Here is a 24233-nt window from a genome sequence, read left to right on the forward strand (position 1 = left end):
TATGGACAATATAAACACAAGGGTTTCAAAATGAATGAAGGAAACATAGTGGTTTTCTTTTTCTTTTTAAAAAAATTATTTATTTTGTTTTCAACATTTTTATAAGATTTTGAGTTCTAAATTTTCTCCCCTTCCTCTCCTCTCCCGTTCAAGATGGCATGAAATCTGATCTAGGCTATACATCTATGATCATATTAAAAATATTTCTGATAGGGTGCTTGTGCTTGGACCCCATTTCCAAGATCATATATCTCCCTAAGCCTGAAAACACTATCCATCCCAGTTTTCTCCCCAGCCCAAGGACACTATGGCAAACTATAACTCATGAATGGGCCCCAATGAGGGAAACTATCTCTCCCTGTTACAAGAACAAGATGACCTGTGTAGAATTTCCCTGTGTTGAGATTTGGGGGTTTAGAGGTACTCGAGACCCCAAAATATCAACCCACCAGGTCCTGCCAAATGAATTCAACTCAAGCCTTCTCTAAGTCAGTAAAACAAAGTTTATTAAAGATTTGCCATAATGGGTAGGCTCTCAAGGAGTATAAGTATTTGTGACACTTGTGTTGGACAAGTAGGCCAGAATAATCTGACACTGAGTCTGTGCTAGATTATTCTCAGCACCTTCAGGAAGGCAAGATGGATCTTATATACAGAAAGACTGTGGGAGGGATCTAGGGGTGGTCTAGAGGAGGGGTTTGGGGAGAGTCTTGAGGAGGAATCTAAGGAGGATCTTTGATGGAACTGAGGTCAGACTCCGGGAATGGAATTAAGGGTGGGAAATAGATGAAGGTTACCAGGAGATGACAGACAATGAAGGGCTAGGCTAGTTTAAGGGTAACATATTTGGGTTATAGATATTTTGGTAGAATCAAGGGTGGGAAGTAGCTGGACAATGAAGGGCTAGGTTAGGTTAAGAGTAACACAGATTTGGGCCTAGAGATAATGAAAGGCTTATGGCCTCAGGCAAATGTTTCATCAAATGGCTTTCCATTCAGAGTTCAAAGGGTTTCTCTGAGCCTTGTACCAACAGAACTATCATGTAATGATTCCCACAGTTGCCACATACATTCCAGAGGTCGGTCTATAGACCTCAACTCCCAAAGCTATCGTGTTACAGATGTGACAGACCAAAGATACATTCCTTAGGAGCTGCCCCCTTGGTTTCCAGTAGTGAATGAGGCCTGTGACTAAGGATGTATGTTATCACCAAATTAGCATATTTGTCATATAATCTCCTCCCCAAATTATTTTTTGTGTCAACTTAATATAAAAGTACCACCATATTTATTTTCCTTTTCTAAGTTATATATTCTAAAGTTAACAACCTCAACAAAATAAGAAAACATACATAAAACATTCATTCATGAAATCACAAATTGTTTTAAAGATGCATATTTTTAGTTTAAAATAAGTTATCCCATTTGCTTCCATGTCTCCTTCTGAAATCTCTTATCTGTGTTTTTATGGATCTAGTTGTTTATAGCCACGATCAGTGTGTACATTCTGATTCTGCTTTCTCTATGCTGTATCACTTAATATGAATCAAAATTTCTTTGTCTTAATTTTTTTCATTCCACTTTTTTTTCTTTTGGTCCAGACTTGTAGTTTTATCATTGTCAGAAACTCCAAATTAGGAAGGTTGCTAGAAGGAACCCATGTAGATCTTCACTGATGGTGTAACTTTTAGTTTTGGTGACCAGAGGCACTGAGTTTAAGTGACTTTATACAAGATCAGGCACCTAGAGTCTGAGCAGGAAGAAAATGAACCCTGGTTTTTCAGTAACTATGGAATATATATAGAAAGTAGGCTGGCTATTTGAATACTTTGGTGTGTGACCCTTTTAGACATCAATTCTAGGCTGGAGACAGAGATATGTGCACTTGAACTTTCTCATCTTCAGAAGTAATTGGATTGGGGCAGCCAGGTAGCACAGCGAGTAAGAGCACCAGCTCCAGTGTCAGGATGACCTGGGGATCAAATCCAGGCTCAGATACAGATACTTAGCACCACACCCAGAAATAACTAGCCATGTAACCTTGAGCAGGTTACTTAACCCCGATTGCTTAAAAAAAAAAAGTAATTGGATTATTCTACACTTTTTAAAAGATATAAAACTGAGTGGATTTATTTGCATGTGAGACCAGCAGGAACTATTCTATATCAGTCTATTAGACTGCCAGGAAACTTTTGTCTAGATACTCATTTGCATAGGGTGACAGAAAAAATGTAGAGCTTAAAACAACTGGGGAACTCTTCATCCCAGAGCTTTTTCACCATTATTAGACAAACATTTGATCATTGTTTTGTTATGACCTAGGCTACAGAGATGAAGATTTAAGTTAGGGTAAGGTATCTCACCGAAAGAGCCCAGCCTTGAACCAAGAAGGCAGCCAGGTTGCTATACGGGCCTGGGAACAGATAGGCCTGAGTTCAAGTCCAATCTCAGACACTTACCAGCTATGTGACCATGGGCTCACTTTCCCTATCTATAAAATGGGGACAAAACCTACCTCCCAGAGTTATTTAGGATCAAAGAAGATAGTTGCAAAGTACACTATCACCATTCTTATTAAGAAGGGTAATCAAACGGTTAAATCTCTTTTCCCACCTTCTGTCAGCTGATGCCTTAAGGGAATATAACTGGACAGACTGATGGTCCTAGGCTTATGGTCCTCTGCTCATTCTGATCTCAATTTGGATGTTCCCTCCAATCATTATCACAACCTATCCAGACTTCTGCACATGGCCTCCCATACATGAAGTACAGCGGATCCACTTAATCTGCTGGAGGGCCTTCTTTGATTTCTCCTGACGTCAGGAGACAATTGAAGTATTCTCTCTTGCCAAATGACCTGCTCATCTTTTTTCAATCAAGTACTTCCCTTATAACATCCTGGACTCTACTTCTTCAGTTTTGTCTATTGTCCTTTGTGTAATACTGTTTTCCAAAGATTGTTGACGCTACGTCACACAGTTATGTAACATTGGTACACTATTGGTATAAAAAAGATGGGCCTTTGTTGGTGGAAGAGATGTGGCATAATTAAAGGAGCTTTGTGATTTCTTAAAAGTAATTTAGTCTCATCTTTTGTTTAATTCTGGACCTAACTTGTTCACTTCTGGTCAGTAAACAATAAACATTAAGTGTTTACTATGGGCCAGGTGCTATAATATACATAGTATACTATAGTATACATAGACATCCAGACACATTCTCCATTCACTTGGAGTTAGACCAAATGTGTGAATAATTATGGATCCAGGGGGCTCTGTAATTAATGTTCTAGGGGCTTGATGCAAGCAGGATATGTTCCAAAAACAGGAACCTTCAGAGAGTCTCATCATCCATAGGGAGCTTTAATTTCTATCACAGTGGCAAAGGGCATTTAAGGATGAAAATGGAAGGGCAACATATATAAATGAAAGCAATCCACAAATATTTTTTATGTTACTTTTACCATTGATGACAGTTTACCCACCACACTTGGATTCTGCCCTTACAGGAGGTAGAAATAGGAATAAAGAGAACAAAAAGTAAAAGCAGCTGGATTAGAACAAGTGAGACTGGTGCTGGAGGGACTGACTGGTGCCAAAGATATGGAAAGCCCACCGAAAATAATTCTTACTTTTTCCTTTATATAATCCTCTGGTAAAGTTCTACTATAATGATAATGCCTCATTATGGGGTAGAGATTAACCTGCTTGTAGAAGCTTGTGGGCCAGTAGTGGACAATATTACTTAGCCAGAGAGGCTTTTGGATATTTGAGCTCATAAGATAGTGCATCTGGGCAGCAAGGTGAAATGGTGAACCTGGAGTCAGGACTCATCTTCCTGAGTTCATAGTCAACCTCTGACACTTACTAGATACGTGACCATGCGCAGGTCACTTGGCCCTATTTGCCTCAGTTTCTTATCTGTAAAATGAGCTGAGGGAGGAAATGGCAAACCACTCTAGTATCTTAAAAAAAAAAAAAGCAGAGTATCTAATGTCCAAAGACCAGTCTACCTAGGCAAATCATGAGAGGCTCAGTCACTACATGATGAAAATTTCTGGACACCATCACTTATGAAAACAATCTAATAAAATGCATAATGGTGTGATATATACATCATTGCAGAGAGAGCACCCCAGTGATGAAATCCTGATATAGTTAAGTGTATTTCAAATATTTTTTCTATAGATCTATGATCCTCAAAAGGCATTCTTAACTTAAGTGCTAGAAATGGTATTAAAAACTGGGCCTGGGGGCGGCCAGGTAGCACAGCAAGTAAGATCACTGGCCCCAGTGTCAGGATGACCTGGGGATCGAATCTAGGCTCAGACACTTAGCACCCACCCAGAAACACCTGGCTGTGTAACCTTGAGCAAGTCACTTAACCCCAATTGCTTACAAAAAAAAAAAAAACTGGGCCTGGCAGATAAATAGAATGAAGTCAAAGAGAAAATCTGGAATGACTTAGGAGCAATGCAATAGGCAGTAGGTCAATTAGGACTGACTTAAGGAGGTTATTCTTAGCTATCTTATATTCTTCAGCCTAGAATAAAGCTTTAGAAAAGAATGGCTTTAACTAAAAAGAATGGTTGGTTCCTTTTTTGGTAGGGAGATTCAGTGGAAGGGCTAAGAGAGGCCATTAGGAAGAATTCCTAAAATGTTTACTCAAATTATTATAGAGGCATTATACAATTTAATTCATTTGAAGTAGCAATGGAAGTTACATGGAAGAAATTCACGAGGGTCTAAAAGATTGTTGTTCGTTGTAGTCACTAGGTAGCACAGTTATATCTGTTATATCTCAAATGCTTTAAAATAATCTTACCAGCAAGTTTCAATACTTTCCTATGATTTGTGTTTAAAATGCTATGTTAATAATCAGCATGCCCAACGTACTTGATGGGGCCTTATATTAACATGAAAAAGTAAACTCTGTCCACTACATTACATCCCATTTTTTTCTCAAATTGTTTATTACTTAGGGCGCTGTATGTTTAATATACACCTTAACGATTTTATCAGTATGGTTCCCCAATCTGACTTCCATAATACATAGTTCAACATGGCCAAAAACAAATAGTAGAAGAAGACATTAAGTGTGAAAAGAAAAGTCCAGTGTGAGTCAACATGCATTTTGCATTACATTTGCAATTATTTCTTTAAACATGTACAAATTACATGAATCTGTGCTTATCACTACCGAGTCTCTGTATAAAGCTCAGTGGTATCAGGGGCAAGCAGTGGCAAACCTCCTCACAGACCCAAGTCCCCAAGATCAGCCATGACGAACTCAAGCGCACTACGGAGTCTGGTGCCAACCACACCATTCTGCTCTGATTCAAGTTAAAATGCAACTTCTGACTAATACTTCTGTGAACCACCTGATTCTCAAGAACTCAGGGCTACATTCGGCTATTTAGATTTCCTTGAACAAGGACAGCAGAGGTTTCTGAAACCAAAGTCCCTGCAAAAGGGCAGTGGTCTAGAAGTGAGGACCACAGTCCTCTAACATGCTGTCTGTTATATAGCTGGAGTGAAGATGGCTCTCAAAGAATTTTTTCTCTTCATAAGTGTTCACAGTCCAGCCGACGACATGGATCCCTTTAGCTGACCACCTCTTCAAATAAGCCCTGGAAGAAAGGGAAGGGGAGAGACGCAGAGACAGTCTATTAGGGTACTAAACAACTATCTTTCGTAACTAGAACCATTACTTGGCAATATTAGGCAAGTTATTAGGCAACCTTCAATAAGCAAGGTACAGAGAAATGCTCGGGAATACGGAAGATAAAAGAGACTATATCTTCAAAGGGTTTATAATCTGTTAAGAGCATTAAGACTGAGAAAACATGTAAGCAACAGAAACAGATAATTTCAATTATTGTCAAAACATGTGGTTCAGAGGTTGAGGGATTCAAGAACAGAAGGTTCAATGGTGAAAAGTTGGGATTTAATGGAAGGAAGAAAAAGGGAAAGGGAGGATACAACCCATGTCACAATTGCAATCTCTTCACTTTCCCTCACTTTTTAAAAAGAGCTAGTGTGCTACCATGTTGATGAAACTTCCATTGAAAAATATCTTTCTTATTCCTTAAAAGCATCAGAGCAAGGTGATGGGAAATGATAAAAAATTTTCAACTCACGTAGATACAAAATCCTTCTGCATAAGGAAAGCTGAAATTCCACAAAGGTACCACAAGATATTATGCAAACTCCAATCTAGGAGAATATCCAACAGCATATATAAAAAATGTTTCCAAAGAGAATCAAAGCGCCGTTTCCCATCTCCAAAATAGCTAAGGCTCCAAGGTCTATGGGTTAAAGCTGTCACAACATTACGATCTGCCTGCCTCATCTGAAAGAATTTTGGAGAATAATGAGTGAAGTCACAAAGGAAAGAGTTTTAAATTATGCCTTTAGATTTGGTGAATGTACTTAACACAACAGAAATTACAATCTGCAGGGTGGATTCCTTTTTTGCTTAAAACAACCCCAAGATTCAATAACTGCCTACAGTTATAAGACTGCTTTCCTAACCCAACTTCCTCTTCCTGATCTCCCTCCCCACCCCTTTTCTATTAAGCAAATAAATCATAAATTCTTCGTTGTGCTGTGGCTTTGTGAAAGCCTTATCACTTCTTTGGAGCTCAGTTTCCTCAATGTAAAATGGGAGGGAAGGGTGATGATAAACCAGTGGTATCAAATTCAAACAGAAATGGGTGCCGTTAAGCTGTACACAAGGATCCCTGTGGGCCTCATCTTGAATTAGTTTTAAACTGAAATATTATCTATGCTCAATTGTATTTTTATCTTGTTAAATATTTCCCAAATACATTTTAATCTGGTTCAGGCTGCACTCAGGAGTCTTGCAGGCCACATGTGAGCCTGCCATGTGTTTGACACTTCTGGTGGGATAGATGATCTTAGGAATCCCTTCTATTTAGTACTTAGGTACTAAATTTGAAAATCTGTAGTTGAGGATTTTTCAGCACATTGCATGAAATAATACTAGTTATTCACAAAGAATCCTTTTAAAAAAATAGAAAAAATTTAAATGATTACAAGGCAGTTTCAGTATTTTCTAATATTAAGGGTTAAAATGTTTAATATATGTTAAGGTCAGACTCCCTTAATTGATCCCCTATCTCCTAAGGTCAACTTCTCTACATGTGTCCTAGAACCTACTGCTTCTCATCTTCACCAGATTTCTGCTCCAGCCATTCTCCTCAAACCTTTGCAGGCTGGCTTCCAACTTCATAAGGCAACTAAAACTTCTCTTTCCAAAATTACTAACAGTCTCTTAATTGCCAAATCTATTAGTCGTTTTTTTTATCCCCATCCTTTCTCAACCTATGATCAAACAGGGTAAATTGCAAAGTCTTAGCACAGTGCCTGGTACATACAGTAAGCACTTAATGCTTATTCCTCCCTCTTCCCATCTACTGTACTTGACATTGTTGATCATCCTTCTCCTACTAGGTAACTTTTTCCTCTCAGGGTTTTTATGACATTACTCTTTTCTGGTCCTCCTCCTATCTATATGACCACTTTTCTACATTTACTTTGCTGACTTATCATTCATATCATTCCTCCTAACTATGGGTTCCACACATTTCCCCAAGATTCTGTCCTGGGCCCTCTTCTCTTTCTACATACTCTTGGTGACTTCATCAGCTCAACCATAGATTTTTCATCTCTCCACAGACCACTCTCAGATCAGATCAATATATTCAGCTCTAGTCTGTCTTCTGAGCTTTAGTCCCACTTCACCTAATAGACATTCCAAACTGGTAGTCCTGGAAACATCTCAAATTCAACACATCCAAGGCAAAACTCAATTTTCCTTCTCCCAAAACTCATTTTTCTTCTAAACTTACCTATTTCTTTCAAAGGCACCACCATTCTTCCAGTCTCCCAGGTTCATAATCCCAGTGTTATCCTTGGTTTTTCACTCTCCACCACCACATGTATCCATTCCGGTTGACAAATCTTGCTGTTTCTACCTCCATAACATTTCACACATTTAATTCCTCTCATCTGACAGTCACTACCTTAATTCAGACCCTCAATACCTCTTAACTAGATTACTGAAATGACCTAATAGGTCTCTGTACCTTAAGTCTCTCCCCATTATAGTCTTTCCTCCATACTACCATTAAAGTGATTTTCCTTAAGCACAACTCTGACCCTTTCAATCCTGTACTTAATAAATTCCAGTGGTTTTCTATTGCTTTTGTAGTCAAATATAAACTCTTATTTACCTTTAAAAGCTCTTCAAAACCTGGTTCCAACCTATCTCTATAACCTCAATGGATATCACTCCCCTCCTGTACTCTGCAGGCTGATGCAACCAAAATGGCCTTCTTTTCCTCACACATGACTCTCCATCTCCCATCTCCATGCCTTTCCACTGGCTGTCCTTGGAATGTCCTTATCTCTACCTCACACAATTCCTTTTCTTTCAGCTCAAGTACAAAATATGAAGCCTTTCATTTGCATTTACAATCTTTATATTCATTCTGTGTAAACTTACACGTGACCTTGTTGTTTGTCCCATTAGAATGCAAGCTTTTCGAAAGTCAGGATTATGTAAGTTGCTATAATCACATCCCCATCACTTAGTGAAGTAACTGACACATGGTAGGAACTTAATGAGCCCTTATTGATTGACTGATTTATCTGGGTAAAATTCAGTACTAAAAAATGTGGAAGTTAATACCCATATAGGTCATAGCTAGTGATGCCCCATTCCACTGTCAAAGGCTAATAAGCCTCCAACTCATTTTGAAAAAATGGTGCTATTTATTACAAAGGAGGCAGATGGGTTGGTGATAGGATATATATAGATTATCAAATGCTACTACTTCATTTCAACTCAACACTTACACTGATATATCAATGTTATCATCATCACAGATCATAAGTAATTTTTAAAAAGATTATATTTTACCTTATAGATAACTTCTGGCATGAAAGAACAGACAATACTCATGTTGTATAACTTAGGAAATTCCACATACATATGTTTTAGAGCATTAGCAGCCTATAGAGAAGAAAATGAGAGATTCATATGTACAAAGCCATTTAAAATACGTCAGTCAACAAGAATTAATCATGTACTGTCTATAGCAATGCCAAGTAATTCAGAGAGGTTATCACATTGGATGGGAGGGAGGGTATCAGAGAGAGATGCTAAAAGAAATACAGTAAAATCTCAAATGTTTAAACTCACATCACATAGGGCAGAAGCTGTGGCATTGCTACTTTTGTTTTCTACTTCTTTGTTGGTAGTCTCACCTCTTCATTGTACAGGTGGGATGTTCCTAGAAGGAAAGGTTTGAAATTCCTTTCCCCATATCCTGGTTTAGCCTTTAGGAAAGTTCCTTTAAGCTAAAATATTTGATAAACATTTCCACAATTCTAGAATAGTCATTAGCTAGGAAAATAGGGAGCTCAGAGAACGGGGGTTCTCCTCAGGTCAGAGCCCAAGCACATAAAAGAAAGCACAGATGGCACAGCATAAGAACCCTGGGCAGGGTCAGGAGAATCAAGCTCTCAGATTCTGCTGTGACCTTGAGGAAATTACTTCATCTCTCTAGGCCTCTTCTCATCTACCAAATGAGACTTGATCATCTCTAAACAAGTTCCATTCTAGCTCTAATGTCCTGTAAGAAGTGATTTCATCTATCTCTAGCACCAAGTGAATTAGAGATGAATAGGGTGAACAGAGATGAACAGCTTTGCATATAGACATACAGTCTCATTATTTTATTTGAAATGCTGGATATTTTATTTTATTATTATAATACTTAAATAATCATATAATATATATCATATGATTAATTATATGATATACAATACAATATATTAGATAATTTATATTATATATAAAACATATAATATTCTATTATATGTAATAATATTCATATTATAATACTAGACATTATTTTATGTAAAATACTGGACATTTCCAGAATATCAGTCATAGAATATTCAAATATAAGCAATAAGAGTTTCATATAAATGATTTAGAAATGATCCAAGTCTCTTCTTTTCAACAGTGAATGAGAACTGCCTTTACACAGATAAATGTTTTTTTAATTCTTTGATAGTATGAATTTAAATTCTGTATGCTGCTTTATTTTCCTTTGAGAGTTCCAAGTACATCCAAGTCATTTAATTTTTATGTACATCCAAGTCATTTAAATATAACTTGGTACTCCTTGGTAACGAAATCATACTTGGTACATTTTGATAGCCTTTTAATTTTTTTTACTACTCTAAAAACTTTTTAAAACACTAAATCACCAAGTACAACCCAACATTTAAGTTAAATTACTATTCTAGTGGTTATTAGCAGAATATTGGAGGATAAAGGAAGAAAGAGAGAGAGAGCCAAGTAGATCCTGAATAGGTACCCAAACCTCTCTCTACTCCCACCACAATAGGAACTCATCAGGAATTCTATTTCCATTCGCATCCCTGGCACAGAAGCAACTGGACCTCCTCAGTACATGGAAATGAACTGGGGCTTTCCTCTGGGTTTGTCCAGTGACTGAATATATTGTTATGTAGCATAATCAGGAATCTCTAGGCAAATGAAACATTATTTAGATAGAACAAGCTCCTGTCTGCTCTATTAGCTGGGGGGTAGGGGTGGAAGCAAAATCATCACCCCTGTATCTCACTTTATGTATGGATGCATCTTATTTTATAAAATATATTATTGAAAAGCTGGCTATAAACTAAGCTATGTTTTACCAATGATTTTCATTATAATAATGTGCCTATGTTTTCATGGGAAAAAAAGTTTGTTTCTAGGATATAAAACTTAAGAATGTAGCAAATCTTTTAAAAAACATATTTAAAAAGTGACTTCCTAATAAAAGAATGCCCTTTAGGGGGAGGCCAGGTGGCTCAGCGAGTAAGAGCACCGGCTCCAGTGTTGGGATGACCTAGAGATCGAATCCCGGGATCAGACACTCAGCATCACACCCAGAAATAACTGGCCGTGTAACCTTGGGCAAGTTACTTAACCCTGATTGCTTAAAAAAAAAAAAAACTTAGGGGGAGGCCAGGTAGCACAGCGAGTAAGAGCACCGGCTCCAGTGTTGGGATGACATGTGGATCGAATCCAGGCTCAGACACTTAGCACCCACCCAGAAACACCTGGCCGTGTAACCTTGAGCAAGTTACTTAATCCCAATTGCTTAGGGGCAGCCAGGTGGCTCAGCGAGTAAGAGCACCGGCTCCAGAGTTGGGATGACCTGGATCAGATACTCAGCACCACACCCAGAAATAACTGGCCGTGTAACCTTGAGCAAGTTACTTAACCCTGATTGCTTCAAAAAAAAAAAAAAGAATGCCCTTAGATATGTCAAAAAACACTTTATCAGAAACCATGTTCCCTTGGGACAAGATCTATGTGAAAGGAAAATATACCTGTAAGCCACCTATATAAACATCCTCAATAGTCTAGATTCTGAAATCTTAAATTTATCAGTCAAAAGCAACTGGCAATACACTGGGCATCAGAAGCTTACAGTTTTTAGTTTTAAAGTGGTTTATTTGAGCAATTTTTTCTAGGTTTTTAAATTGTTTACTTAACTAGGTCTCTGGATAAAACTATCATTTTAAGAGATCCAGATCTGATCAGTATTCTTTTCTATGTTTTTTGCTAGTAAAAACTGCCTGACTTTTTTCTTCTCTGTGCTTCCCCAATATGCTAAAATATTTGGATTTCCCCATTGGGAGGTAATTAAGAATTATGGAACAATACATTTTCTACATTATCCTATGAATTTGTATTTCTTTATGATGAGATTTAAGCAGGATATACTTGTATTAAAAATACATTTACGACAACATCACACCTAAAATGATTTATTTGTTAATGATTGGTGACTAAATAGGATTTTTTTACATGTAAAGGCCCATGGCATAAAACTGTACCATAGCTGCATGGCTCTTGACATCAAAGTAGATTGTGAGGTTATGATCTAGGCATTCCACAATGGCTTCCTTCAGAGTAGGTATTTTTTCACCAGGGAAATTATTCCTAGAAAATGGAAGGAAAATAAGGTAGAGGATCACAGGAAATGAAGAGAAAAACAAAAGTTCATTTGAACAGACCTCCCCTCTCTCTTGCAAGTTAATCTTGCAGTGCAAGGAAATAGCATCAACCCTCATTTATTCTGCTCAACCACATCTAATTAAAGAGAATTTTAAAGCGATATGAATAATATTTGTAACATAACTCTAGTTTTGTAAATCTATGTTTAGTAAGTCTACAAAAAAGAAGTATATGTTATCTTCAAAGAACTCTAAGGCTGTGGCTTCTGACCCAATGTCCCAATAAGCAGCAAATAAGTCACTTCAGAGCCTGAGAGGCAGCTTTCAACCATTCAAGAATAGTTGCAACTTTTAAATTCTTTAATAATTTATCATTTTATTACACGGGTACTCACTCTGTCAAATGCACATTTGCAAACCCTCTGTATTTACTGGAGATTCTTCTTTTTCCTTTTCCCTTTTTTTTTTTGAGGAGAGAAGGCAATTGGGGTTAAGTGATTTGCCCAATGTCACACAGCTAATCAGTATGTCAAGTGTCTGGGGCTAGATTTGAACCCAGGTCCTCCTGACTCCAGAGCTGGTGCTCTATTCATTGAGCCACCTAACTGTGCCTTAGAGAAGAGTCTTTAAGAATCATTGTGGTAGGGGCGGCCCCAGAGTCAGAAGGACCCAAGTTTGGTTCTGGCTTCAGACACTTAATACCCACACAAAAACACTAGCAGTGTAACCTTGGGCAAATTACTTAACCCCAATTGCCCTCCAAAAGGCCAAAAAAAAAAAAATCACTGTGGTATTACTGCAGTAAACTTGATGAGCCTCTCCAGAATTAGCTATGGTCATCAGATGAAGGAAATAAGGCCTTGCACACTGAAGTCTTTTGGGCTAGTTAAGACCTACCAGGCTATCTGGTCTATAGTTGTAGCATTTAGGGAACAAAGTCCCACCTCTACACTATGATATGCAAGATTTCAGTGAAGAAAGGCCAACAATACTTCTTTCAGAGATGGACTAATAAAGAAAATGAAGGCTAACCATTATCTTATCTCCCCTTAGTTAAGAGGTAAAAAAGAAAAATCAGTTTTTCCAATACGTTAAAAAAAAAACAAAACACTTCCCCAGCCCTTTTTACACTCATAACAAAGCAATGGTATAGGTGACTACTGTGAGCAGCAGTGGTCAGAAGAATGAACAGAAGTAGCCAGTGTAAGAATTGTACTTCCTATTCTTACTAAAATTCTTTTTTGTACATTCATTGTGATTGTTCCGGGAAAATAAGGTCACATTCATTTTAGAGTATAGATAGATATCCACAACTGGGTTAATAAGCTGTATGTATGCTAGGAATACATGTTCAGGGTGTTCCTGTGCAAACACAAGAAACGATACAGCAAGACTTGGCTCAAGGCATTAGGCCTGTTTTAATATGTTCATGAATTTTAACTTGAATGATTAAATTATTGCTGAAATATGCTTATTAAATTTGCCAATTAAGATAAACTAAGAAGAATGGATTATGTTTTAGAAATATTTTAATTACATTTTATTAGATGGCGAAGTGAGAAGGAATGTAATGATGTTAATCTGGGACCAATGCAAAGTAATTACCAAGGAGGTAAAAACAACACCCACAAATTAAAAACAACAACAAAAAACCATTGGCTTAGTGCAAGTGAAATAGAAAAAAATATGAAGGTCTTACAATAGATACTAAACACCAGCAATAAATTTAAATGTTAAAAAAGTATGCTTTGAGAAAAAAAAAACTAAGAGCACATATGAAACCCATACATTTCTGTCATTGATCTGGTCTATATAAATGTCCTAGATGCAATTCTTCACCTGAAAAATATGGATAATTTAAGAGTTTTAAAGAATAGTTTTTTTTTTAAAAATAGGAGTTAGTAATGAAAATTATTAAAATGTTGGGAAACAGAAATATGGAAAGTTTAAAGGAACTGATGCAATTATACATCACAAGTGACAGTTAACAGATGAGTGCCATCATGCCCTCCTTTCATCTTTGCTGAAATGCCCCAAAGCAGCAGGGTACATATACCAGAGAGACTTTTAAGGTCACTTCCAAATTTATGATAGTTATTGGTATAGGATATCTCCCCCATCAATTTCCAAACCAATTAAAAAGATAGCTGAAAGGGAAGGTGATGTACTTACTTCAATCTGTGGTTTGCTGCTGGATTAAGCTTCCTAACATCAGCAAATGTCAAGTCGCTCAAACGACCTGTTCCATCAGTAGTCCTATCTACTGTCTCATCATGCATTAGGACAGGAACACCATCTGCCGTAAATTCAATGTCCAGCTCCACACCTGTTGCTCCATTCTTAGCTGCCTTAACAAAAACATTAACGACATTAATGTCAAATGGCCCATAATTGTTATGTTTCAGTCCAATTACTAAACCAGATTATCAGGGATGAGCTCATACATGGTAGGCACTTGTAGGGAGGAAATTCAGAGGGCACCTCTGTCACGGAACCTAATCCATTCTAAAATATTAAACAGATTAACTAGCAGTCCCATGAGGAAGAGGGAATGGGACACTGAGGAACTGAGACACAGGGCAACAATATATTAATATCTGGTCAGGGAGAGGTAAGATTGGGTGAGGCACTGCCAATGTAGGTTACCACAGTTTAGAGCCTGGAGCAAGATGGTCCAACAACAGCTACAGGTAGTACTGGGTTCATTTCTTGGCACTACATTTTGGGAAGGGTTTGACAAGCTGCAGGGTTGTCCCTAAGGAGGTAACCAGGTGAAGGGACTTGACGTCATGACCCTGCTGCAGGAATTCTGTTTCAAAGGCTATGAATATTTAGTCTAGCAAAGAAAACTTAGATGTAGACATGATGGTTGTCTTAAAATATCTGAAAACGTGTCATTTAGAGGAAGAGTTAGGCCTTTTCTGTTTGACATAGGGTAGAACTTGGTGGATAAATGGCAAGTCAGGCTTTTCTGAATTCCCTAATAATTAGATCTGTCCAAAAATAGAATGAGTGACCTCAAGAGGCAGTGATAACAATTTAATTATATGGCACTTTAAGACTTAGACAGTGCTTTCCTCAAAACAATCCCAATGAGCTACTAGGTGGTGTGTTAAGTATTATTATCCTCATATTACAAATGGCAAAACTGAGGTCAAAGAAATGGCGATTGCATGTGTCGTCACCATCTGCAGTCACTATGCTACTTTTTTTTGGAAATAGCAGCATGCCTGGGATTTGAACCCAGGTCTCTCCTAACTCCAACACTTAGAACCTTTGCCACAATATCCAACTGTCCCTAGATAGTAGACTCTCAATCAAGAATATATTGAGCAAAGAAAACACCTAGCTAAAAAGTCCTTTTTGTAACCTTCCACAACAAAGCAAATTTCACAATAAAATAATGTTGTCTTCAACCTTAAGTAGTGGGGTTAATCACATTACATTATGATTTAATACCAGGGAAGTGAGTTCTGTTCAGTCTTGAAGCCAAATGGAAGATGAGGCATATAATCTGAACCTCATATTTTTATGATCCTGGTGGGCCTGAATAAAAAGTATGTTTAGCACTTTAAAAAAATCTATTAAAAAGTAGTCAAATTTCTTACTATCCAACTGTGCAAAAGGCTGTAACTTGTTAGTTGGCATCAAAAGAGACCAATATTTCTATCCTTACATCTCTATACACTATACTAAGTACCAGCAAGTATAATGTATAATTGGGGAAAGGAGAGGGATTTGAAAATTGTAATGTTAGATGAATTGCTACTTTGCTAGCAGTGGTAATTAAAAGCAACAAGGTACAGAAGAAAACAGACCAAGATCCTTTTCCTGAAAACTGTAAAATCTATATATTCACACTCAGAACACAAAAACCTCAAATTTTGCTGATGATACTATGAAGTAGTGGAGGTAAGGAGATAATACATTACTTATAAATATAAACATAAAGATTACCATAGGAGGCTAACAGACTGGTAACTCCTATGAGATAAGAATAATTGTTTCCCAATAGTCTCAAGAGAAGGAAGGAGCTGTTGGCTGAATTAGGCCAAGAACTTTTAGTTTAGTCTACAGTAGTACTGACTTGAGTCTGGTTAGTCATTACTTAAAAAAAATAACTCTTTATCAAGACCTCAAAATCTCAAGTTTAAGGAACATTTTATTCATTCAAATTAAATCAGTCCCTTCAGGAAGGTAGCATATCCTCTAGACAGAGAAAATTTAGATTCATTTCTAAGTTTAATTAGCCAACTTTATTTCTAAAATAAGAGGTTGGCAATTAAACATCACAACAACAAAAACCCTATTTTTTTTTAGAGAAAAAAGTCTTCACAATGAAAATTAAGACTAAGAAAATGTCTAATACAGTGCCAATAGTTTAGTCAGTTGTCGTTTTAAATTTTAAAAGATTAATTATCATGTAGAAAGTATAGAACACATATGAAGAAATGGGGAATCCCTAGTCAGTGTGAATTTGGTAAAAGCAGGAAATGTAGATTGGAAATGTTATAGACTAAATGACTAGTAAGAAGAGTGGTATACAGGACTTTTAATTTTTCTTGGATTATCCTTTTAAAATGGCTGGTAATTATGTTTGTCATTAATGACTGACAAATGTTTATATAATGATTCTGTTTATCTATCCCCTTTGCTTAATGCAGTAGCTCTTGCTTAATTTCCAAGGTCTGACAATTAGTTGGATAGCTCATTCTATTTGCACATTCAGGATGAGTCAAATTTCTTTTGTTTACCTTTAACACCCAGATGTTTCTAGGTGACAGTTTTTAATTTTGTTTGTTAGCTATACTGAATATTGGTCAATAGCTTAATTATTGTAAAGCATAAAAATAATGCCTAATTGTCTTTGAGAAGCCTTCCATAGTATAATGTATTATAAGCCATACTCCTCTGGGTCACCAGATGCCTTTCTTATGATTTTCATATCAACCTTGTATTTATTTCTTAAAAACCTCTTTATGATTGTATTTTTTCTGTAATCATTTTTCTCCAACACAATTATATTTAGGACTTTATAAAAATATTTTGCACAAGTGATTATGTTATTACAATTAGCTGCCCTAAAAGGCACATTTTGTAAGGTTACTGAATCATCTTTATGATTCAATAACTTATCAACACCTGTGTCCATAGTGTCTCTTTCACATCACAGAATAGATGTTTTCCTTATTACCTGGTATCAGAAAAATGAAGTGCTATTGTACTTTTATTCATTTTTCCTCATTAAGGTCATCTTAACTTATCTACAACACTGAAAATAACAGAAAGGGGGAAAGTCCAAGTTTCAATATTAAGAATTTACAAGATCAATAGAAATTAACAATTACTTGCACTGAAGCCCAGATAAAGAAACAGGAATACACAAATTCTATTCATGTTTCATTATAAATTTTGTTATTTGTATTTAGTATTTTTAAGGAACTTCCTCCCCGCACAGTCTTCCAAAAAGTTAAATAATGTTTTATATATATGTTGCAATTTTCTTTTAATGTTTGATACAATTAACAGTTACTGGCCTTAGATTCAGAGCCAGAAAAGACCTTACTAGAGCCTAGTCCAACCTCTTCATTTTGGAGTGAAGAGGAAACTATGTGACTATTTCTGAGGTTGAAGAGATAGTGACAAAGTTTTAATTTGAAGTTAGACTGTCTGACTTCAGTCAGTGCTTTTCCAATGATAACACAGTGTTTTTCATCTTATGACTTCACAGGAAAAAATATCTTTTCAAAACCCTTCTCACCACAAACTAGTTCGGTACTATATTACACAGTAACTGCTCAATAAATCTTCAAATGAAGAAAGAATAGCACTAAGGCACTTATTACTCCCTAAAAATTCTGAAAAAATATTTAAGATAGGGGCAGCTATGTGGCACAGTGAATAGAGCACCTGCCCTGGAGTCAGGAGAACCTGAGTTCAAATCCCACCTCAGGCACTTGACACTTACTAGCTATGTGACCTTGGGAAAGTCCAACTACCCTGCTTTTCCCCCTCAAAAAAAAAAAAAGTTAAGATACACACTGTGCATCTTTGTTGTTTTTTTAACTGGGCTTGGGAATGGGAGTTAACATGTAGTTTGAAGCCACCATGAGTAGAGGTCTGCCCATGCTACTAGCACTGCTTTAAAATGCTATTGCCTTTAGGATAAGATTTAAAAAAAAAAAAAACCTACCCTGTTTGGTATTCAAAGCCTTTCGAAATTTAGTTCTGGCCTATCTTTCCAGATTTCTTTCTGATCACCCCAATACATGGACTCAGCATTCTATCTCCACCTTGGACTGCATTCCTCAGGTCCACCATTAGAAGCCTTAGCTTTCTTCAGGATGAACTCAGGGCAACACTTCCTACTGAAGGTCTTGCCTAATTCTCCTAATTGCTAAGTGTTTCTTTACTTTCTTAAAGGATGTTGTATTTACTTAATTGTTATGTGTTATAAAATGCATGTTGTAGCTCCTGGAGGCTATTTTTTATTGCAAGAGTTCCCTCCTCACTGAAATACTTAATATACTCATTGAACTGAACTGAAAGTAATTTAAAAAGTGACATCAGAATGGTGATACCTACAAATTGAAGGTTACCCTTACTTTGTTACTTTTTAAATTTTCCAAAATTCTGGAGATGATTTTTTGGTTGTTCATCTCCCTTCTATTTTGTATATTTTATTCAACTACTTTGTCTTTCAGATGAGTTATCTAGTACTTTTCAGGTTGCAGTTACATTTCTACAGATCTTTAAAAGAAAGAAGGTGGAAATTTCAACTCAGTAACTGTCAATATACCCACCCACCCAAAATTATTCTCTCAAGGAGGAATACAACAGGCCTAAAATATAAGCACTAATTTAAGGTAACACTTGGCTATTCACATCACACACACACACACACTCACACCCTTTGTGTAATTTAGTGCACATTTCCAATGTTTTCCCAAAATGTAAAAGCCGTGACCTTGGTTTTAGTAATTAAATAGATGCTTATCTACAAAGCAAAGGAAAAAAAGCAGAAACTGATGCTGACCCAGGCTTGGATAATGATGTCTTGCTCTGTGATACACCCTTCTGTTAACTTGCCTCCTCTTTTTTGTTTATAATCTTTCACAAATTGTATCTCTTCCCAGACTTCTTCCCTGGTTCTGAATGGTAAAGAGTAGAGGATTTTAACCTATTATAAATAGGAACCAGGAATTGGGGGGAGGGGATGGTGGTGAAAGGAAAACAAGAGAATAAACTATGTGTTCCCCCTGACTTTTACGGACGAGACCATGTCCTCCCATAGTGTTTTTTTTTTCCTTAATAGTATCTAGACTTTGCTGGTTCTCAAACATTAAAAAAAAAAATCTAGACCTTACACTCCAAAATGACTTTTTAAGAGGCCAATTACTTCTTGTGAGGAGCAGCACTCAAATTGCTCAAGTGCTAATGAGTACTTGTAGCAAGATGGCACCAAATGTTGTCTGAGAAAGAGACAGAATTGGATTTCCTGCAGACAGAAAAAAAACATATTGCTTTCAATAATATCATCTAAGAAAGAGCAAATATTGGGCTTTTTGGTTATTTCTGAAACAAGAATTATTATGTACACAAAACAATTTTCTTTCTTAGAAAAGTCCTCAATTACACACACATACATCTATTACAAAAAAATCAATCAACAAATATTTACTATCTATTCTATGTCTAGCATTGTGCTATTTTTTTTTCTTCTTTTTTGGAGGGGGGAATGCAGGGCAATTGGTATTAAGTGACTTGTCCAAGGCCACACGGTTAGTAAGTGTTAAGTGTCTGAGGCTGAATTTGAACTCAGGTCCTCCTGACTCCAGGGCTGGTGCTCTACTCACTGTGCCTCCTAGCCTCCCCTAGCATTGTATTATATATACTTTTAGACAGTTTACGTTAAATATTTGGAAGATGAAAGTTTTTGATAGCATTCATCCTGAAGAAAACTAATTCCTATCATTTTTCTCTTCATTACTTTCTTTGATGCTTTTAAGATCATAGTTTGTGATGAAAAATGTTGTCTATTTCATTTTGGTTTTTTTTGTTTTGTTTTTAAGCAACTGGGGTTAAGTAACTTGCTCAAGGTTACAGGGCCAGTTATTTCTGGGTGTGGTGCTAAGTATCTGAGCCCGGATTTGATCCTAGGTCTCCTGACTCTGGGGCCGGTGCTCTTCTTACTCACTACGTCACCTGGCTGCCCCAAAATGTTGTCTATTTTATCAGATGTTTAAAGAAGTCACATAAAGGCTACAAGAAATTGTAGAAAAGAAGACGCTCAACCTCCCATCAGACCTCTGGCATATAAGCAAGGGGCGGGGGTGGGGGGAGATGGGGGGGTAGGGGTAGAGGAGGGAGAATGTCAAGAGTTCCATCCTGGCTGATGACTACTAACTCAAGTATTCATTTCACCTTTTTGTTTCTGTTCTTCTCGGTCTCCTGACTTCAAACTTACTTTTACTGGGCCCAAAGTGAAGCCCTTGAGATCATGATGTACCTCATGGCATGAAAAAGGGGCAGAAAGATGAAAACAACAGACAAATAGATAGAAGAGAGGTGACCAGGTGGTAGAACAGGTGGACCTAGACTCAGGCAGACCTGAGTTCAAATCCTGCCACACACCTTACTAGCTGTGTGATTCTGGGAAATGAAAGTCAGTTCAGGATAACAACAGCTCTTCCCAGGATTGTCTGGAGCATAAAATTTGCCAAGTCCTTTTCAAACCCTTAAAGAACTAGGTAAAGGTCAACCATTATCTTGTCCAGAGGTGGGGAACCTGCCAACTCCAAGCCACATGTAGCCTTCTAGGTCCTTGGTCCTAGTCCTTTTTGACTGATTCCAAGTTTTACTGAACAAATCCTTATTGAGGGGATTTGTCTTACAAAGTTTGGATTCAGTGAAAGGGCAGCATTTGAGGACCTAGAGGGTCACATGTGGCCTCAAGGCCACAGGTTTCCTACCCCATCTAGTTCATTTCCCTACATTAAAATAACAGAGGCCTGGAATCTGTAAGTGATTATTTGCCCAAGGCCATAAAGCTAATATTTAGCAGAGCCCCACCAGATCACCTGAATGCCAAAGTCTGATGTCCTATCTAAACATATCACTTAGTATACCTTGAGTGAAATCATCAAACTTCAGTTTCAAGGGTCACAGGAGTTCCTCACAGGGAAAAGAGGAACTAGAGAGGCCAGAGAACTACCATAGATGTTATGCCGCCTATTTTTTGGGAGCAAAGGTTCTTAACCTGGGATCCCTGAACCTTTTTTTTATTTTATAATTTTTCATATTACTCTCCCCTAATCCCTTCCCCAAAATAGTGAGCCTATTGAATACCCCTTTCCCCAATCTTGAACCTTTAAAAAAAATTATAACTATTTCAATATAATTGGTTTCCTTTGCATTCCTAAGTGTTATTTAGTTTATGCATTAACATTAAAAACATGCACCTCTACCTCCACCCAAAAATATGCACCCATCCCCTGCCCCAGAGGTAGAAGAGATTGCCAAAAGGATTCAAGACATACAAAAAAATGTTAAGAACCCCTGGTCTAGAGGATGGAAATTAATAATAGCCCACATTTATATAGCGCTATATTGTTTCGGTTTTGTATGACTCTTTGTGATCCCTTTTGGGATACTAGAGTAGTTGGTCATTTCCTTCTCCAGCACATTTTTCAGATGAGGGAACTAAGGCAAACAGGGTTAAGTGACTTGCCCAGGGTCACCAAGCTAAGTGCCTGGAGTCGAACTCTGAAAGATGTCTTCCTGACTCCAAGCCCAGCAAGGTGCCACTTGGCTGCCCTAATCAAATTTGATGCTCACAGTTACCTTGCAGAACAAGGGCTATCACCACCACCCCCATTTTACAAATGGGAAAACTGAGGTAGCCAGAGGTTAAGAGATTTTCCCCAGTAATGCAATTAGAAAAGTAATTGAGGCTTCTTTTTGAACTCTGATCTTCCAGACTCCAGGTCTATTAAGCTCATTCACCCAGCTGCTTTTAATGATTTAAAAATAATGATTCATATTGATATTGCATTGTAAGATTTACAAAGCTTTACCAAAGTTTGATGCTCACAGTCACTCTGAGGAACAACTGAGGCTATCATCTCCCTCTCCCAACTTTGCAAATGGGGAAAAATGAGATTGAGTGGACCTTTGAATTCTAGTGTTCCTGACTCTTAGGTACAGCACTCATATCCACTGATCCAACTACCGGCCTTTAATAATGAATAATACTAACGCACATTGACGTAGCACAGAGTTGCAAACTGTTTCTTCCGTATACATGATCATATGTGATCCTCACAGGTGGGGCTTTCGAATTCATTTACAAATGGGAAACAAGTTGAGAGATCAGTCGGTAGTCCCGGAATTTAGTAAGTGACCAAGGCCACATCTGAATTCTGGTCTTTCGGGTCCAGCTCTCACCCACTAACCACCTAGCTGCCTTTAATAATAAATAATAATGGTCAGTATTTGAATATCAAAGTAAAATTTGCAAAGCATTCCTCAACACATGATTATACTTGATCGTCACAGGGGGGCTATCTTATCACACACTCCCCCCTCCCATTTTATAGAGGAAGAAACTGAGGCTCAGCGGATTCGGCCAGGGGGCACAGGGAGGCCCCATTTCTTCAAAGGCTGGGAAGGTGCGAGGGGAGACGCCGGGGATGGGGGGGGAGGGGCTCCCCCTAGCCTACCTCCCGAATCGCGGCCAGCGTGTTCTCGGGGGCGTCGTGGCCGCCGCCGCGGTGAGCGATGGCGGAGATGCGGCCGCGGGGCCTAAGCACCTGCAGGGCCCGGCGGCTGGGCACCGGCTCGAAGCTGAAAAAGCGCAGCAGCAGGTAGAAGCTGAAGGTGAAGAGGCAAGAGTTGAAGGGGCTGCGGGTCAGGATCAGCAGCAGCACGAACAAGAAGGAGAAGGAGGCCAACAGGCCCCCCTGCTCCTCCCACAGCCACATGTCGGGGTCGGGGCCGGCGCCGGCGCCGGCACCCGCAGCCTGCGGAACAGAGTCCCGGACCTGCCGGGCTCCGCGAAGAGAGAGAAGCGCGGGACAGCGGGACTACGGAAGCCGTCACCCGCAGAGGGTACCGGCGCGCACAATGGCCGGCGGAGGCACATCCGGAAAGGTAGCCTCCCCGCCGACCAATCAGCACCTCGGAACTCCAGGGCTTTCAAGGCGGGGCCACTGCTATAGTAACAGGACCCAGTTTGGAGGCTCCTGAGGAACTTCGATCTGACTCTACCTTTGCTAAAGTCACCCGCGTTCAGGTGAGGGCCACTAGGTGGCGCGGTGGCTAAGGCGCTGGCCCTGGAATTGTGAGGACCAAATCAAATTATATTTGTAAACCATTTTTGCAAACATTAAAGCACTCTATATAAATGATTTGATTAAAGAAGTGGACACGGTGCAATTACATATACTGTAAGGCACTTAAACTTCACAGAAGAATGAAGCAAGTGGAATAGTTTTGGAAATGTTCTACGGAAGCAAGGGCATCACGGAAGAGCTAAGAAGAGATCTGGGTTCAACGGCTGCTTTGTTTTCTGCCTGTGATTATTATTTCCATTTTTAAATAAAATTCTCTTCCATCATGCAAGTCTAAGGATGTTCTAAGGCTTGAGATGTTATCTATAAACCAGTTTGTTTACAGAGAAACGACCCTGGTGAATATAAAGTTTCCTTAGGAGAGATCAGATAGCATAAGAGAACTTGTTTTAAAATACCATGTTACATCAATTCATTCGTTTATGGAACAGAATTTGGTTCTAGTTCTGACTCTTCCATTCATTCGTTCGGTGTATAACCTTGATCAAATTGAATTCTCTGAAGCCGCTGCCTCTTAATTAGTAAAATAACTGCCTTCTGCTTGTTACTTATAGCTATATGATCGTGGGCAAATCACTTAAACACTTCGGGCCTCTCTGAGAAGCAGGGAAGGGTTCATATACCTGGGTGCCTTGGACCAGTAATTCATGACCATGTCGATGTTTTTAAAGTCCCAGTGATGCGTAGCCAGATTAGTTTGATAGACAGCATTGTAAGGTCCCTTCCACTTCGACAGGAATAACAGATGACTTAATTAAAAACAGAGCTTTTCGGCTTCTCCCAATCTCCTTTTTCTGGGTGGAGGGAAGAGGGAA

At 38.2% G+C, this 24233-nt stretch overlaps 1 protein-coding gene across 2 annotated transcripts; it reads right to left on the bottom strand.

Annotated features, from left to right (window-relative positions):
* Positions 1 to 480: 480 nt before the first annotated feature.
* GDE1 (glycerophosphodiester phosphodiesterase 1) lies at positions 481 to 24210 on the bottom strand. 2 transcript variants are annotated; one of them, XM_069096047.1, is made up of 6 exons: positions 24042 to 24210; positions 14240 to 14415; positions 11948 to 12053; positions 8946 to 9038; positions 6139 to 6350; positions 481 to 5628 (listed from the first exon to the last, which is right to left on the bottom strand). In XM_069096047.1, the coding sequence occupies exons 2-6, from the start codon at positions 14344 to 14346 to the stop codon at positions 5481 to 5483; spliced, it is 666 nt and encodes a 221-aa protein (XP_068952148.1). In that variant the 5' UTR covers positions 14347 to 14415; positions 24042 to 24210; the 3' UTR covers positions 481 to 5480. The 2 variants fall into 2 exon arrangements, with proteins under 2 accessions (XP_068952148.1, XP_068952147.1); XM_069096046.1 differs by lacking the exon at positions 24042 to 24210 and adding an exon at positions 22789 to 23223.
* Between the last annotated feature and the right edge of the window lie 23 nt (positions 24211 to 24233).

The sequence above is a fragment of the Petaurus breviceps genome, unplaced genomic scaffold, assembly GCF_028583685.1.
Source record: "Petaurus breviceps papuanus isolate PSGF00001 unplaced genomic scaffold, PetGlider_PUasm1.0 229, whole genome shotgun sequence".
Taxonomy (NCBI): domain Eukaryota; kingdom Metazoa; phylum Chordata; class Mammalia; order Diprotodontia; family Petauridae; genus Petaurus; species Petaurus breviceps.

Bases quoted from the DNA above. Each gene is read 5' to 3' on its own strand.
- GDE1 (XM_069096046.1), bottom strand. From the start codon at position 23,049: ATGTGGCTGTGGGAGGAGCAGGGGGGCCTGTTGGCCTCCTTCTCCTTC. The intron at 14,416-22,788 runs GTAGGCTAGGGG...GTTTTTGTTAAG, and splicing joins CGCTGGCCGCGATTCGGGAG to GCAGCTAAGAATGGAGCAAC. The intron at 12,054-14,239 runs GTAAGTACATCA...TCCATTTTCTAG, and splicing joins GCAGCAAACCACAGATTGAA to GAATAATTTCCCTGGTGAAA.